The sequence below is a fragment of the Lycorma delicatula genome, chromosome 7 (assembly GCF_047948215.1).
Source record: "Lycorma delicatula isolate Av1 chromosome 7, ASM4794821v1, whole genome shotgun sequence".
In the NCBI taxonomy this organism is placed as follows: domain Eukaryota; kingdom Metazoa; phylum Arthropoda; class Insecta; order Hemiptera; family Fulgoridae; genus Lycorma; species Lycorma delicatula.
Genome location: NC_134461.1, coordinates 11722346 through 11741316, shown reverse-complemented (window position 1 = coordinate 11741316; position 18971 = coordinate 11722346). Strand labels below are relative to the sequence as shown.

Below are 18971 nucleotides of genomic sequence, written 5' to 3'. Positions count from 1 at the left end.
TTCGATATGGTCATAAGTTTAATTTTTTTGTCGCTTGATGAACGGTTGATTTTGGTAAATTAATTTCAGGTGACAAGTGTCAAATTAATTTTTTTTGGCAAGGCAGTTAATTAACCTTTGATTTCAGCGACTGTGACTGCTTTCAATACCGTCATCGATCTTTTGTGTTCCTTGTTATTAACAGAACCTGTCTAAATTTTACCACTAACTCCCAAAAGTTATGTCTTGTTAGGTGCTGGTTTATTACAGTACTTATGGCAAAAAGATTCTTGCACTGCAACCACTGATTGCTTGCTGATCAGTGCTAATGCACTGGGCATTATGTTCACTTTGTTATGGCTATCAGTAGCAGTCTACTGCATTAGTGCAATGTTCACTTGTTGGATGAGTCTATTCTAATAAAACGAAGGGAAGTTGGGCAGTCAATTTAAATATTTAATATGGGACATCCTGTACTATTTGTTCACATTTACATGATTTCTAACAGAACCTTTCTAAACTGTTTAATGTTTAAAGCATGAAGGGGTTACACTGAAAATCACTAGCATTGACCTTTAATGACAAAATTATCTCAAGATAAATGCTGAATTTAATTTTATTATTTATTTTAATAATTTTTTAAATGTTTTTAATCATCTTTACATTATAATGTTTTTATCGATTTATAATTTGTTGCATTTACAATGATAAGGTACCTTCTATAAAGAAAATGTAATCTCGTAACTCTAAAAATTCAAAACTAACATTCTGTTCCAATTTACTGCAATTCTTTAATCTTTTTATTTGTATTTATTATAATTATTTAAAATTTATCTTTTTTTCTCTATTCAAAATCAGCTCATTTTTACTTGGATATTCACGGATTGGATACACATATATCTATTTAGTATATTATTTTTATTGTATTATAATTTGATCAGCATAAATGGTATTTTGTTTAAAAAAGAAACTGTTATGGTATAACAAAAGCTGTTATGAATGTAATTATATTGATAATTCTTTATCTAATAAGCCTTTATTTATTACTGGCATATTTATTCCATTATCATAAAACTCATGAGTGCCTTTGTTATATAACAGCAGTTTATTTTCAACCCCGTATATCTAATGCAATATAATTGAAAAAAAAAGTTATGTTATTTTTATTTTAAAATTTGCTTAGCAAAATGATTAGTCAATATTCAGTTTTTGTTTTATTAATGTGTGTGTGTGTGTAAGTGTAATTATATATTATATATATATATATATATATAAAATGTTTTAAACGTTTTTAATTAATCTCACTTTATTAAAACAAAATCAGTTATGAAAATCCGTAATCAATTATATGGATTTACTCATAGCAAAAAAATAAAAGCAAACATCCTATTTACTTATATTCCTTCGAAACACTTGATCAACAGAAGGTTTTTTTTTTATATCTTTTAATTGTGTTGAGAATATTAACTAAGAAAACATAAATTTTCATAACCCTGAAACAGATTTGTAGACTTTTAAATTTTATTATCAAATTATATACACTGTCACAAAATTGTGCAGCAGATATAAATATGAATTCAAGCATGTTTGAGTTATATCTCAGTAGTTTAGGCTGAATCATTCTGTCACTCCCACATGTCTTATCATTCAGGACAATTATTGTTTCATGCATATAATAATGTACTGTAAGCTATCGCTTGTCTGGCGCTATGGATAAGTAATTAAATTTTGTTGAGTCATTTTTATTGGTGTTTAATAATGATATCATTTATAATGCTTCACACCATTATTCAGTTGAGTGAAACAAAGTATTTCCGTTTGTATTATGGTGTTACTCCATACGATATGATACAGTTTAATAATTCATTTTTATAACAGTTTTATTTTCATTAATTATAAATTTACCCTGTGTTTTTGTGCCAATCTAGTTTTAACAATGAGTGATTTTGTTGTGAAACATAAAGCGGGAAAACTCTAAGTAGCTAAAAAAAAAAAAAAAAATCAGCAACATATATATATATATAAAACCTTAAAACCAGACAACTCCCAAAACTGTAGTCAGAGATATTGCTTGGAAACCAAGAAGTGCAACAGGTGTTAGCGATAGAACAATTTATAATATAATAAAGAAACTCAAATTAATAAACAATTTGTTTATTATCTAGTTGAAATTTGAGTTAATGTGGAACATGTATGGAGAAGGTGTGGGTGGATAAAGAAATGAAGAGCGCAAAAGACACTTTTATAAAAGGTTTGTATGTATTTGAATCCAGATCTTCCCAAGAGTAACAATTTTATGCAGTGGTTTAAAAAATAATGGTTTGCCATTTTATCAATTTTATTACTATAATGGATCCTTCAGCAATAATTTTTTTGAAACTGGAAAAATTCTATACGCTTAAAACCGAAAATAGAAGAAATTCACGTATACTGATATTTACTTACAAAATTAGTAAAATCAGTTAAACAAAAATGTATTCATTATAAAGTAAAAGAAATAGCAAAATTAAAAAATTGTATTGTGTTGCATCAACAGATAGTAGCTTAATTGGTATTGAAGAAATACATTGAGGTAACAAATATGTTTTACTTATGAAATTTAATATAGCGGTAACATACTTTCTTAAAATTTTTATTTTTATATAACAAGTTTTTACATAATTTTTATGTTAAAAGTAAGGAGAAGCCTTACTTCTTTTCTCGGATGGATTGCCCTAAATTAAATTATAATCATTATACTGTTATGTTTTGGTTTGGTGCATGCTTTTGTGAAACAAACTGTAGTTTTAATTTAAGCCTAATTAACCTTTTTTATTTCTTTTTATTAATGCATATTTTAGTGTTAATTGGCGATTGATCAAATTAATTTGTAATTGAAATATGGATAACTACTGATAACAAAAATTATATTATTGGCAAAATAAATTCATTACTGTTCATTTACAAGAAGAATTGCATAATCCATCCCAGTCTCTCTTATGTCTTAGATGTGTGTAAAATACCAAAATAGACGATGTCACCAGTCAGTTTTTCTTTGAAAATAAATTTATTCACCCAGAAACAGTGCCTATGTGAACAAATAAATGCAAGTAAATGTATTATTACTTGCAGGACCTCCTTTTGTGAGTTTGGCATTCTGTTTTACTGCAGTATAATCGGCTCAATAAAAAATGTAATAGCGGTCGTTTCACTCTGATTTTTTCTTGCATTCCTGTTGGATGGCATGTTATTGAAAATTTATATCATCGTATATGAATGAATAACAGAAAATTATGTGTTTATTTAACAAACTGTAGCCTCTATACAATTAGTCTATTGCCTGCTCTGTGTGAAATTTTAAATTGTTGCAAAACATGAATGTTATAAACTAGTGTTTTTAATCAACTAATGCAAAAAAAAAATTATAGAACATAGGATGCTCCAAAATTTCTATATAAATATAAAATATATTTTTTTTCATACTGCAAGTACAAAATAATACTTATGTCGATGAAAAATCTTTTTTGAGATTTTTAATGAATTTTTGAGGATGATCAGACTTATATTCTACACCATTATACAAGTGATATGCAGTTAACTAAATAAAAACATGATATCATGATTTTTTAATTCATACACAGTTAATTGCTAAACAGTTTTATAAAGATATATAACTAATCATATATGTATATTTAAATGATGTAAGAATAATATACAGTAATGATGAAATTAATAAAACATTTTTTTAAACTTTCAAAAACAAAAAAAAAATAGTTTTTGTAAGTTTTTTTTATATTAATTAATTTTAAATGTTAGATTCCATGAAATTTTAAATAAAATTGTTCAACTAGTGAACAATAAGCAACCTTCCCATGACACAATGAAATGAGGATGATATGCATGATATATAAATGAGATGTGTTGTACAGATTTAGGTCAACCATTTGTGAGACTTGTGGTTAATTGAATCCCAACCACTTAAGTGTACCAATATCCATTGTCTAGTATTCAAATTCGTACAAAAGCAACTAACTTTTACTAGGATTCAAACTTCAGAACCTTTAACTTCAAAAATCAGTTATAAGTGATTTTGTGATGACAAGTTTACCAACCAATGGGCTAGATGTGCCCACTCGGCTGATCTAGTGGTTAAACTCATTAAATTTGTACAAGTAAACATAAAACACTAAATACTAAAATAAATAGAGCAACAGAATAAAACTATTCAACACAGGTCAAAGGGTTAAATGTATGAAACATTAAATTTTGTTTAAAATATTTTTGTATGAAAAATTATTAGCAATAATTTCTTAGGAAACAATCCATTACATTCATAAAATTAATGAACAATTTATAAGATAAGGATGATAAGAATGGTAACAAACATTAACTTTCTTTTCAGTTTAGATTATAATTTAATAAAAATATTACATTGTAATATTATGATAATTAGTTTGTGTATTTTGTATTGATTTTTTAACTTTAACTGTTATCGATTTAGATATATATTTTAAATGTGTACCCTTTGATGTTTATAATTGTGGCAGATTTAATGATACTTGATTATTTAATAAAATTAGTAATAATGAAGAATATTTAAATATGTAAATACTTTAGGTACCTTATATGTATAAACTGCTGAAATTGACCACCATTTTGGCCCCAGCCAAAAAGGGAATTCCATGCTTACTGTTGTTAATAAACCTATCATTTCAATACAAGTTATTGCTGAAGTTAAAGAATAAATTATATTCTGGTAAAATTATGTCTACATATTTCTTAAAACGCTCTTCCTTTTTATGTAATCTTTACATTTTTCTTAAAGTTACGTAAACTTTGATCTCCATGAATGATAGCATCTCAGTCTTTCATACAGGTGTGGATTAGAATTCTGATCAGGTTTGACATTTTTCATACTCTACAAAACTTGTGCTGGATGTTCCCCTTGTCTAATCTTACATAAAAAAAATTACCTTAACTTGTGTCCTGTTGTTCATATATCAAAGAAAGTAAAAAAAAATACTTTGAAGTAAATAGAGAATGTTATCAGCGAAAGAGATAAAAATATCCATTATGCATACATAAATACTCAATAATCAACCAGTGTGGTAAAGAATACATAATAAAAAAATATCTAGTTAATCTGCTAATGCTGAAAATTTATTACATTCAATGGAAGTATATGCTGCCTGGTTAACTGGTACTGCTCTTCATAATCGTATCGTATCTTCATAATTGTACACTTGACAATTTTTCATATTTTATTAAATGTTCTATTTTTCCTGTCATGCAATGTTGCTGTTACAACTACTAGATTAAGAGATAACTGCTTTTAAAGGATACTATTAGCATTTGACTTATGAATATTTTTTTATTGTAACAAAAAATTATAAAAATTTATTTATTATTTGACGTTAATAAAAATTACAATATATCAAATCACATAGACAAAATAAACGATTTGATTTAAAAAATGAAATCATCCATTACAAACACTAGTTTGTAAAAATTCTATTCATATCAATAGAGCAGTGGAACCAAACTTGTTATTTTAAGGAACAAGGTTAATGGAGAAGGATTTCAAGAAATTCAACTCTCTGATACTACAGAACTTATATATAAAATTATTAATAGACGAACTCATGAGAGAGATATATATGGATTAATAATGTAGCATCAGATGATTTTTCAATTTGAGATGAGAATGAAGATGACTATAGTGGGCAGTTAAACAAGAATTCAGCTAAAATGTTAGAGAATGAAATTTGCTCAGCAAATAAATTATGAAACAAAGTTTTGAAGTTAGATCAATTATAAAATGAAATGCATGAAGTTGGAATTTAAATTTTAAGATAATACCCAAGGAGATAAATTTTACTTATTTTTTCAAGAGATAAAGAATTTTGAATGATAAAGCTTCAAACAAAAACAGAATTTTATGATTAGTTTAGAGTAGGTTGTTTAATTATGGAATTCTGCATATGTTATTTTAATAAGAATATGTAAAACCACTGAAAGCAACTGTTTCATTATCTTTTAAAGAACTAATTTTTTCGTTAACTCTTTTTTTTTTTAGAGAATATAACCCCAGAGAATAGCAAAATGTAACTATAGAAATATGACTACAACAGTGCTGAAAGACATATATATATATATATATATATATATATATATATATATATATATATATATATATATATTAGCCTGCTATTTATAGTAATAAAACTAATTTTTATAAATTAAGCATGATTTAAGATTCTACACAGAAATTGTTAGGAGGGTTATATTGGTATGTATGATAAAGAAATTATTAAATCAAGGTAAAGTAATGACTGTCCAACGCAAAGTGGAGGGTTAACAGTAACATCATATGTGGAGTCAAATAAAATACCTTACCTGCTCTACAAAACCATGAAGATGATGCACAATCATTGTAAAATTTATTTTTAAAACAAATAAATTGGATATTTTATATAAATCTGAATATTATTGATATTAATGAACTCAGCAGTAAACATTTTAAATTGAAGAATGTATTTTTGGATGTAAAAGTTACTTTATCAATTATATGTTAACTCTTGACAAAGTAACAACATGATTATTTACATTTTAAACATATATTAATCAAGTAATTTTTTAAATAATTTAATAAAAATATTACCCTGTAATATTATAATTAGTTAGTTAATTGTTATTGATTTAGATATATATTTTAAATATGTACCTTTGATGTTTATAATTGTGGCAGAAATAATGGTTAAAGTACTGATAATGGAGATACCTTTGAAAAAGTGTTCAAGGCAAAATAAAAATTAAGATAGGGACATCATCTTTAAATTTTTACATTTATGTGAATTCATTAACTTTAATAATCTTTTCCATAAAAAAATCATGGTGTGTGGGTTTATTTGTTTGTTGTATGCGCTAACATTTTTATTTTAGCTGCTATTGGTGCAGAGCAGACTAATGGTAGTGTGCCAGGCAGCGTACGAACGATTTATATTTCTTGATATAAACAATTTATCTAAAATTATATTTGTGTTTTGGAGATAAAAAAGGAAAACATTGGTGTTAGAGCTGTGTTAAAAAATCACAACTCAAGAAACGGCTAAAAATGTTCAAAAGTTTGAAGCTTTTCATTGTAAAAGTTTTTGCTGTTTTTAGTACACTAAATTTATAAATGTTATTTAGTTACAATTGGCAAAACCATTTAACAAAATCATGTGTAATGAAACATAAACCATGTAAAATATTTGCAGCAGGCTGTAAGGCTGCTTTTTTCCTAGTACGAAAATAAAAAGCAATGGTATTTACACTATACTGTTAATCAATCTACATAAAAACATACATAATGATTAAGTACTTTTATTCTTATTGAAAATGTATTGTTTGGTATACAAGGAATCAGCTTGCTCCGTGGTGAAAAACTGATTGTAGGGTTGAGGACATTGCCAGCAAAGACTAAGATAGATGTGACAATATATTTAACATTTTTAAAATGCGATGACTCATTAAATAAGCATATAATCAAAATTAACGTTTTAAGTCCCTTACTATACATAAGTGTGCGTATGTGCATATATAAGCACACCCAATGCCCTTAACTGCTCTTGCAGGAAATCTCGTGAGGAAGTGGTCCTCTGCCGGTTACGGTTAGGACATACGAGGATCACATACGAATACCTAATGTCAAGAGAAGCCCCACCCCTATGCACATGATGCAACTGCCACATGACTGTGCACCACATTCTCGTGGACTGCATATGTTATGCGACGTTGCGTCGTAAGTTTAATCTATCTAGAAACATCCGTGATATCTTGTACAACGATAACAAAATTTTGGACCGGATGTTTCTCTTTTTGCATAGAACCAGGTTACTGCAAAAAATTTAATATTATCATATATATTTTTATGCTAGAAAAGTTTTTTAATAATTTTTAACCTTTACTTTCAATTTTGATTTTTTTTAGTTCTATGTATTTAATTTTACTATCCTGGGAGGGAACCTTTTGCACAACCCATCGGAATTAGGTAAGTTTTATATAGTTTCTTTATTCGATTATTTTAACTTTTATATTGTAACGACTTCATCTGTGGTATTAGTTTTGAGTTTTATTTTGCCTTCTTGACTTGTTTTAATAAATTTTTATTATATGATTAATATTACTTTTACACCTTATAAACTTTATTATTTTGGAGTTATTTTACACTTTTATTAATAAAATTCCGGGCGATGATAACTCCCAGGTGTTTTTCGCCCACAAACAAAAAGGAAAAAAAAAATCAACTGCTCAACAATGAAGCACTGAAAAGATAAAATTTAGCAAATGCTCCAACATCATAATTTATTTTTTCATATCTGACTATTAATTTAAAATGTTATAGCCACTTTTGATACTAGCAAATTTTTGTTTTTCATTGTCATTTAACATGATTCACAATCCTACTCTTTCTATTTAAAAATTTTGAGTTCCACTGATCTCAGTGCTTGAGATGTGATGGTCTAATACTTAAAAATAGACTACTTTGGGGTAGGAAAATTAGTAAATTTAATTTTTCTGTGTTTAACTGTTGAAAAGTTATTTAAGGGTTTTCATACTTTATTACCATACTGTTTACATTTCTTTTTAATAATGGACAATAAAATTAAAACGATACAAATAATATTTATTAAATTATACAGGTACACAGTATAACCAAAAAAAATAAATTACAAAATTTTAAAATAATATGTACAATTATTAATTAATAAATTATAACTAATCTTGCAATCGAATCAACAGTTGCATATATATGTCACGTTGTTGCATGGCTTAATTCTAAACTCTGTTTTAATTCATTTAATGATTTTTCACCATATTTTATTAACATTTTAATTGCATACTGGAAAAAAATTAAAATCATAAGAATTTAAATTTAAACAAATGAAGAGTTTTCAATAAAAATAGATTCTGTAAAATTAGTATACATAAGTTAACTGCTATCATACAAGTTACATTACAGAAAAAAAGTTAAAAAAACATTATTCTCAGCAACATATTTTTAACAATACTTCCATATAAAACAAAGGTTCTGTCAAAATCATGAAAATTTGACACTAATAACACACACACACATATATATATATATATATATACATAACTACTATAAGAATATCATATGCTAGATAATTAAATAGCATGTTTGCTGATGATAATAATATAAAGAAAAAAGTTTACGTAGCTAATTTCCTCTACTTACTGAAGGCTTCCTTTGTCATCCTTCCTTTTATTTCCGTTGTGCTCTTACTGTCTTCTGTCATTGTAAGACACAATAGATGTAATTTTTTTACTTTTTCTATAACTCTTTTACTTTTCCTTATAATTAAATCATTGTTATTGTTTATTTCAATTACTTTAGTTTATCCTATATCTATTTTCATTCCTTCCTATAGAGCTGTTAAAAATCTTGAAGCACATGTGTATTGTCAGCTAGAATTAATATATCATCAGCAAACTTTATACTTCTTATTTTTCATCCTCCTATACTTATCCCTTCTCTCTTTCTTCTAATATATTCCTTATCATACCTTCAATGTAAATGCTGAACAGTCTTAATGAAGGCACCTTAGCTAAACCTCAAGCTGGACCTACTCAGTCAATCATATTATTACTTTCAGTGCTGTTGTTTCCCTCATATATAATTCTTTAATCAGCTTTCTGTCTTTCTATGAAAACAGTATAGTTATAATTTTATATGATATTTCTACTTAGGCTGATAAATGTATTATTTCTTAACTTTTTCATTAAAAAAAAACTAATTAAATTTTAGATTGTGATGGAACTTTTAATAATACATTTGATGTTATTTTTTATAACCTGAAATGGCTCTGCAAGTTCATTACGCGAAAAGCTTCAGTTTTCACAAATAAAGGGGGTAACATTGCCTAATATTATGTTATATAATCTCATTTATTTAGCCTCAATTACTTCAACTACCTGCAAGTAGCGCTTTACTAAGCTGAGTAACCTGTAGAATTGATACCTGATATCAGCAGGAAACTGGATCAATGAATAGATGTGTGCTGGGGCTTAAGACTTGAGCATCTGCACCCTGTTTCTATAACTTGAACATCTCAGGTTATAGCAGTGAAGTACAGTAAAATGTCAAAAGCCGTAATTTGTGAGAAAATACATAACAATCCTGTGACTCTAGGAGTAAGTTTCATCAAATGAAAATAATTGACAAACTGATATTGCAAAATATTTAGATAAATAAAAACAAGGTAGCTTATCAAATAAAGATAGATAGGTAACAATCCTTATATGGGTAAAAATATTTTGAACATAGAACATTATGTCTTTGATGGACAAAGAGGTTGAAAAGCCAGAGGCTTTTTTCTCCTACCCCAGTAATTAGAGAAAATTGATTGAAAGGAAGTGAGGTGTTTGACTATGAAAGATAAAGTAGTACCTCTTTTAACCAAGGGCAGGAAGGGGAACATGAGATGTCATAGATGCAGAGAAAAGTATGTTGCTGGATTGGGAAGAAAGGAGGGAAAGGATTGATGGTAGTTTTAAGATACTAGCTTTAGATGCTATTTTAAAACCCATCAACTAACAAAAGATATTATCTAAACTGAATGTTATAAGTTTAAATGTTAAATTTACTGGAGGTAAATGTGTGATATTTTGAGCAGACATACAATGCATCATCAGATACTAAGCATTGAGGACACTGACCAGAGTCAGTCAAGCCAAAGTCAGATGGTCCATTGCTAACCCACCGGGTTGGTCTAGTGGTTAACACATCTTCCCAAATCAGCTGATTTGGAAGTCAAGAGTTACAGCGTACAAGTCCTAGTAAAGCCAGTTATTTTTACACGGATTTGAATACTAGATCGTGGATACCGGTGTTCATTGGTGGTTGGGTTTCAATTAACCACACATTTCAGGAATGGTCGAACTGAGAATGTACAAGACTACACTTCATTTACACTCAAACATATCATCCTCTGAAGAATTATCTAAACGGTAGTTACCAGAGGCTAAACAGGAAAAAGAAAGATGGTCCATTGCTACAAAGCAAAAATTGATAGACAAAGAAAATAAGCTAAGATAAACATGGATAAAATTTTTAATCAGTTCAAGATATAGCATCTCTCTTTTTCTCCTCACCATTAAAAAAATGTTTTCAAAAATATATAATAAATAAACAAAACTCTAATATTGGGATTAAATTGCTCCTAAGATCTAAAACCAAATATCAATGAATCATATCAAGAGTTTCGTAAGGGGTAAGATTTTTTTAAATATTTTTGGACTTAAGGGTCCTCACAACAATATTCAAGAAGAAACAAAGCCTTATAAAACATCTCAACAGAACAAAATTATTTACAATAATTTACCTCATCTGTCTGATGAGCATTATTTTTAAAATCTTTTTTAGCCCACTCTCTTAAATATTTTCTATCATTTTCATCTGGTACATCTTTAACAGTTCTTAAGATATCTCTGTATAGTTTTAAAACCTGTTGTCGCAGTAGAAACTACAACAAAAAAAGTGTTGAAAAATATTTAAAAAGTAGAAAAAAGAATATCAAATAATCTGTTTTAAATTGTTTAATATTTAAACATGTGCTTAAAATTAACTTATATTAAATGTCGCATTAATATAACTAATATATACAGTTTGCAATAAGCTATGTTGCATAATGCAAAACATTAAAAAATATTTAATGAAAATAAAAGTGTACTTTTCAACTTTTCTGTTCCTGTAAATGGAAACTTGCAATTTTTTTTACTAACCTTCAATAAAAGTAAATTTATGTATTCGTAACTAATAAAAAGTAGGTGATATTTTTGTTCTTCAATTATTCTGCTAAACTTCAGAAAATAACTTGTTTGATATCTAATTCAAAAGTTTAATAACAGAGTTGCCCACAACACTGTGGCAATAAGTACAGAATCTGTACTGAATGACTCTCAGGGTCATTTGTTTATTGCACTTAATGGTCAATAATGACATTTATTTATAACTTTCAATTTTTAAATAACAAATTAACTAATACAATATTAAATTTTAACCAAATTTAACAAATATGTTTCCAAACTTGTACTAATTTTTCATTCACTTATGTGGCCATTTTTGGTGGCTGGTTACTGCTCTAATCCTTAAATTGCTGCTAGTGTTTGTGTTTTAAGTGCAATTGTTTTTTTGTCCAAATGAAGAAAATGTATCCAGATTTTTTTCAGCTATTTCTCAAGAGTTTTGTTTATGTATGTAAGTGTTTTCATTTTCTGCTTTTATTTTTATTTATTTTATGTAGAAGCACAGCAATGACTGTAAAACGGGAAATGTTTTAAAAACAGAATATATCTTTACTCTAGATACAAGGTGAGAGGAGGTTCTTAACTTTATTAATCAGAGTAAGCAAAGTGAATGAGTTAAGCATGACAGAAAAAAAAAATATGTACTACAATATTGCATATAGAGATCTGTTACACAAAATTCAGGAAGAATAACTTTATGGATATGAACCTATTTGGTACTTTCAAGATATAAGAAGTAACTTTCAAGATATTTTACTCTCCACCTGTGAGAACTCTGATTTATAACAAAAAATAATAAAACTTAAATAATTTATAAAAAATTGTTTATTAACTTAAAATGATTCCTGGGCAAATAAGGAAGTTTACTGTTGAAAATGAAATGAAACATATCTAAATAATTAAGTTTTTAAACATACAGGAAAAAATATTTCTGTTAGGAATTTTCAACAGAAACTTTAAAAAAAATTAGAACTTGTAACTAAGAGTAAAAACCATAGGGGAAACTAAATATTTTGAGATTATATGATTACTGGTAAAATGATATAAAAAAAATTAAAATATAAGATAACTTATACAATTTTAGTTTTTTCTACTTAATCTTAAAAAACTAAGCTGAAGGAAAAATGCTCTTTATATGGCATTTGCACTACTTAAGGCAATAGAAAAGTACTTAATATATAGCGGAAAAAAGAAAAATTAAATAAAAGGTAAAAAAAGAAAGGTTTATTGGGATTTTTATAGAATTAGAACCTGTAATTGTGAAAGGAAGCTTTCACAAAACATGTTGAGCTTCAATACAAAAAATGAGACATCCCTTTGGTTGATTATAGTACATTTGTTTGTATTATAACTTATTATTACATAATAAATCTTTGCTTGAAGATACACCCAAAGTTTTCAAGTAATAAGCTTTCTGACCATAGTTTGGGTTAGAGTTTCTTGAGCAATAATTAACTCCCAGAAAATGAGCACATCAGATGCAAGACAGCTACACAAAAAGTATAATAACAGAAATTTAACACTACATAGCACTGAACACACTTTCTGATAGCATCCTTGGAAGCACTAATAGCATTATTATCAATTACAAAATGGATGATATTTCATAACACTTTTTTCTAAAAATCATCACTGCTGCATTAAGCCATAATATTTCCATGAAACTAAAATAAGCAGTACAAGTGCAACTAAATTGTTATATAGTTACTCCCACTTCAATTAAGAAACTGGAATTTATACAATGGTCCATGTTAGATGATTATTTAAAATACAATTAGAAACCAAATCAAAATCATGAAAAAAGCTATATTGTTTTGGAAAAGAATACAAAGTTTAACGAAATTATATTTTTGATTTTTTTTTAAATCGACAGCAATTCATAAACATTCATTGAAGAGTTCAAATTTTTCTAAACAGTTGTAAAAATTCTCACCTGCTTAAGATTCATGGTAGTTTTAGAAACACCTGGCATGGCTTTTAATAAATAAATAGTTTTACAAAAACGAATAAAAAAAGGGGAAGTACAGAAAATTAATTCAAACAGTTAACAATTCAAATAAAGTAATGTTAAGAACTACGTATCACGAAATCGAGAAACCATAAAGGAAATGAATGTTTAATATGTAAACAAAATGAATAATCTAAAAAAGTATTTAATTTGTAACCAATCGTTTAAACAGGTTATGCACATAAGATATTTCTGAGTTCTAAAGTCTCAACACATCTCAAACGAGTATCGATCAGCTGTGACAACTACTGTAAGTACTTCATAATAGAATATTTTTTTCAAAACTAACTTGTAATTAATATATCATTCATTGTTTTACTTGTGTAATTCTTAAAGAAATATGTAACAAAATAGATTATGAGATGTCCAGTAGTACATAGTAAAACGTTATAAGAGAAAAGTTGTATTTTTGATTCAACATATATAAAATGTAAATTATGAATTTTCTTTCATTTTTATTCCAAAAATGTCTGAAATAATTAAATTAATTTATTTTATATTCATCTAAGAAGAAATTGATAGTTCACCGTGATATATATTTTTAAATATAAATCATTATAACGGGTAAATTTCTTGACTTCGCTAGTAAATCCACGGTCAATGAATACATCAGACAGCCTTCAGAATTAATTACGTAATGGAAAACTGAACTTTAGTCTACGAAAAGCACATGTACAGTTACTGTTGCTTCTGAGGTTGGTAGTGTGTGTGGGATATCAGAAAACTATATTTTTGAAGTTGTTTGTTAAAATGCGAGTCATAATTAGTAAAATACTTGTTGATTATTGCGAAACTTTCTACGAATAACACGCATGTTCATAAATAAAAAATTTTGATAGTATTTATTCACAGTATTTTGATTGTATTTATCTCCTACATACCGAAATTATGACCGTAATTAAAAATGTTTTTAAAATAGATTTATCGCGAAGAAAAATTCTTCATTTTAATTCTTTTAAAGCTGCATTATCACTGAGAAAGCATGTAAGTAATAACAAATTGTTTAAATTTATACTTTTAAATTTAATTAGCTAGGCATGTTAGTAGTACTTGTTACTAAAAAATATTAATCACCATAAAAACTTTTTTCACGTACGAAAAACACTTAACTATACGATTCAGAATCATTATGCTTGCCACTTTTTAATAAAAAATCATTCCTTTTGAAGGCCTTTCCATCAGTGTAAATGAAATAATTTAATTTATAGAACCAAATTTTTTACTTAGTGAAAACTAGTAATATTTTTCATCTCCCGTTCCATGTACAAATATATCCTTGAACAATTTCGATTAAACTACTCTAAATTTTTATTTCTTTGTACATGTTTTATTTATTTAATATCTTCGTATGTTTGACTTACTATTATTGTATACATTTGTTATTTTTAATTAACAGATTTTAACCTCTTGTGACATGACCTATATCAGCGTTTCTCAAGCTAGGGTCGCGGTGATATGAAAGGGTGGTCGCGAAATTAGCCTACAACTTTACACGTAAACAATAATGAAACCATTTTATGGAAAAAAAAATTATTATAAACATTTTATTTACATTTATAAGTATAGCCGAGCAGTTGATAGCAAGACGCTTGCGGATGGAGTAGATGTACGGCTACATCTACGGTGGGAGGTACGCAACAAATATGGGGAAAACTTATTTGTTACAGAAATCAGTATACTAGCCTATACAAAAACATCAAACGTATCATTATTTAATTACCCTAGTTAATGTAACGCTTCAATACCACTAATTTCACCGTCTGAATCGTCATGGTCACTGGATTCATTGTCACTGTTATTATCAGTATGGTTTCAACAATTGATTACTGTGTTATTATAATTTACGATACCTGGTCAATCACGGGCTCAGTCTCTAAATATCTTTTTTCCAATTGTTGCATTTGCTGGAATTTTCGCATTCAATTATTTTTATTAATTGCACTAATTTTATACAATCATCCAATTTGAAAGTCACATTTTTATCAGCAACACAATTCTTTTTATCAGCCCATATCATCTCAATCGGATTGGTCCCGGTGATACGGCGGGAGCTGTAACACACTGTAACCCTTTTAAGCAAGTAAAGCATCTACTTTAAATATTGATTTACTGACTGAAATTAATTTATATAGCTCGGGTTTTACCAGTTTTTCATTGAACGGTATATTTTTCTCAATAAGCCATTCAATCATTTCACATTTCTGGAAGTTGATTTCGGTGCACCAAGAATTCAACCCCAGTTGTGATATGGTGCGTTATCAATGACCAACACTGAATGTTGTTAAATTTTTTATAAGTTGATTTGTAACCAATTTTTCTATAATTCATACTATCATGGAAAACGCCAGACTTGAAAATCAATGACGCGTCTCTTATGATATCGTTTTCCCCACCAGCGTGAACGATTAATTGCTCTTTGGTCCTTAGAAATCAAAGCAAGTAACCCGGATGCTTCATCATTCAAATTTATACTTTGAATTGAACTCACGATCTCAGACGGAAAAAAGAGCAATTAGTGGCCCCTACTCCGATAAATGGCTTCGAACTGTTATTCTAAAAAGAGGGAGAAGCGTCTTGCTAGAACGGCTTCGCAGTACACACGCTGAAAAAAAAAAAAAATAACGAGATGGTTGCGTTTGTTTTTCATTTAAAAGTTTCTTCATATAGATTTACATTGGAAACACACAAAAGTAATCTGTTTTCAAGTGATAAAAGACGATTCCTAGATTTAGTTTTTAGCACAATCATAGACGAAAAACCTTTTCACAGAGGTAAGACGTGGCGAAAGGGATTAATATTTTCAATGCTTCTGTAACTAAATCTGCATATTCGACGAGCAAGCCAAAACATATCAGGAGATATGTATATATCTCATATGTATATCACTTAGATGTGGAAAAGTCCGTCACCAGGGGAAGCCCGCAGAGCTCCGTTCTCGGTCCCTTGCTGTGGAACCTGGTATTCGACGGATTTTGGGGACGAAATTCCCGGAAGGGATTACAGCGCAGGCTTTCGCCGATGACTGTATCCTATTAGTTCGTGATAATTTACGACCGCAGCTAGAATACCGAGCGTAGGCGGCTTTGTCAAACGCAGAGGGCTAGATGGGTATTCAAAATTTAAGGATTTCTGTGCCCAAGACGAAGTTTATGCTTCTTAAGGGTGCAGACAAATTACGTACAGTCGTAACCCCCATATTAAATGTAAAGGCTGTGTATTCAGACGAATTAGAGTTCATAAATACAAGGGTGTTTTGTTTGATGAGAAGTTTGATGAGGGTTGTCGGGCCGTCAAATGTACATGGTGTACCGAGGTGTCTTTGAAAGCATGACTTCTTACGCGGCGCCCATTTGTGCGCATAGGTTGGATATGAATAGAGCACTTCTTCAAAATCTAAGGAGTGCCCAGCGCAGAGCCTTAATTGTATGTACTGGTGTTTTTAAAACAACTTCCTACGAGGCTACCACCGTATTGGGAAATGCTCTCCCAATCGATTTAGCTGTGAAAGTTCGGGCAGCCATGTGGAGATTGCGAAGAGGCCGGGAGGCCGAGGTATTTGGGATGCGGTTTCGAGCCGGCCCTGTACCGGAGCGGAACGGTGATCTCAATGCACCGGTTCTAAATTTCGAACAGTTGCCCATCTCCCGCCTGCAAAGGAGGCTTTACAGCCTCAGCCTCCCGATAGAAGCATGGCAACAAGAATAACACCCAGCGACTAAGGGAAGGGCCTTGTATAGATTTATACAGGATCTGAGGGGACGGTATGCATCTCCTTCGTTTTTAAGGGCAACGGGAGCTCGAGTGCTCTCCGACCATGTTAATTTAAACCAATATTTGTTTCGGTTCCGCCTGGCAGCTGATGAGCTGTCCGTCTGCGGGGAAGTCCAGTCGAATGTACACATGATGTTCGACTGTCCAGCTTAAGAGTGATATGCGCATATTCTTCAGTCTCCACCGAGACAGTACTCGTAATTGCAGGAGTTCCTCCGCTTAAACAACTGGCGGAGATGCGAGTGAATATAGCACGTGGACAACCTTCTAAAGAAGCATATGAAGAGATGCTGCGTATAATTGGCAACATCTTTGGAATGTAGCCGACACGGGACGATGGACACATCGTTTGATACCTTTGATCCGACCGTGGATAGAAAGGAAGTTCGGGGACATAAATTACTGGATAACGCAATTTTTTACAGGGCATGGGTCGTTCAGGTCCTATTTATGTGCAAGACTAAGGGTAGATAACAACAACTGTCCTTACTGTGGGGCATATGATTCCCCTGAACATGTAGTATTTGAATGTAACCGTTGGACTGAAAGCAGACAATCCTGTGTAAGACGTATAGGGCCATTATCTACGGAGAATGTGGTGGATAACATGCTACTTAACGAGGATAACTTTAATGTGATCTCGTCGTTTATAACCGCAGTTATAAAGAAGAAAGATGAGGAAGCTCGTCAAGAAGAAACCGCTCGCTGATGACGGCTTGTCGTAGGTGGAATTTCCGTTTGTCAATATTTGAGAGAATGGGCAATATTGAGATATAGCTTTGAGTGTGGTTTACACACCAAAAAAAAAATATATATATATAAAATATGTATAAAAATGTATTAATATACTGAAAACTTACAAGAGGAAATTGTTTGTTGTTGAGGGGAAGCTGATGATGGAGCTCTGGTTTGTAGGTTTTATCGGATAAGTGGTGAAGGAACTTATAGATTCTTAAACTTTGTGTTTCTTATATTATAAGTTTATAAAAATTTGTTAAAAGATACTGAAAACTGTCATAAGGTAACTGTTTGTTGTTGACGGGTAATTTAAGGTGGTGCTCTTGCTCGATTGTGATGACGGACAGCCGAAGGTGGAGCCGAAGGTGGAGTTCGTGCTTGCGTGGATGGGCAGAGAGGTGAAGAAACCTGAGGACTCCGTGGCTTAAGTTTTAAACTTGGTTGGGTTGGTATGATATCATATAAAAAAAAAAGAGAGAGATTAAAGAATAGGGGTGACTGTTGCTGAGAGAACAAGGGTGGTGGACTCTCAGTAATCAGTGTATGATGAATATCTATAAAAGAAATAAAAGAGCTAACCGGTGAATTGACGGTGAACGGTCTCTACAGAGGCAGTTCTGGTGATTGCCTCGCTTCCCCCTGTGGAGCTCTTGGCGGAAGAAAGGGTGCGAAGAAGAGAAGGGAT

General features: G+C 29.7%; 2 protein-coding genes across 3 annotated transcripts in view; one reads left to right on the top strand and one right to left on the bottom strand.

Moving 5' to 3' along the window:
- Positions 1-8605: 8605 nt before the first annotated feature.
- Positions 8606-14021, bottom strand: LOC142327557 (LYR motif-containing protein 2). The gene is made up of 3 exons (XM_075370715.1): positions 13703-14021; positions 11346-11486; positions 8606-8842 (listed from the first exon to the last, which is right to left on the bottom strand). Exons 1-3 carry the CDS (start codon positions 13739-13741, stop codon positions 8756-8758), a joined length of 267 nt encoding a protein of 88 aa, XP_075226830.1. The 5' UTR covers positions 13742-14021; the 3' UTR covers positions 8606-8755.
- A 380-nt stretch (positions 14022-14401) lies between these two features.
- The window catches only part of Mocs1 (Molybdenum cofactor synthesis 1), a 50785-nt gene continuing 46215 nt past the window's right edge, over positions 14402-18971 (top strand). Inside the window, exon 1 of one of the 2 annotated variants that reach the window (XM_075370257.1) lies at positions 14402-14761. In XM_075370257.1, coding sequence (XP_075226372.1) covers positions 14666-14761 — 96 coding nt within the window. In that variant the 5' untranslated portion in view covers positions 14402-14665. The remainder of the gene's footprint in view (positions 14762-18971) is intronic. The other variant, XM_075370260.1, reaches the window with a different exon arrangement.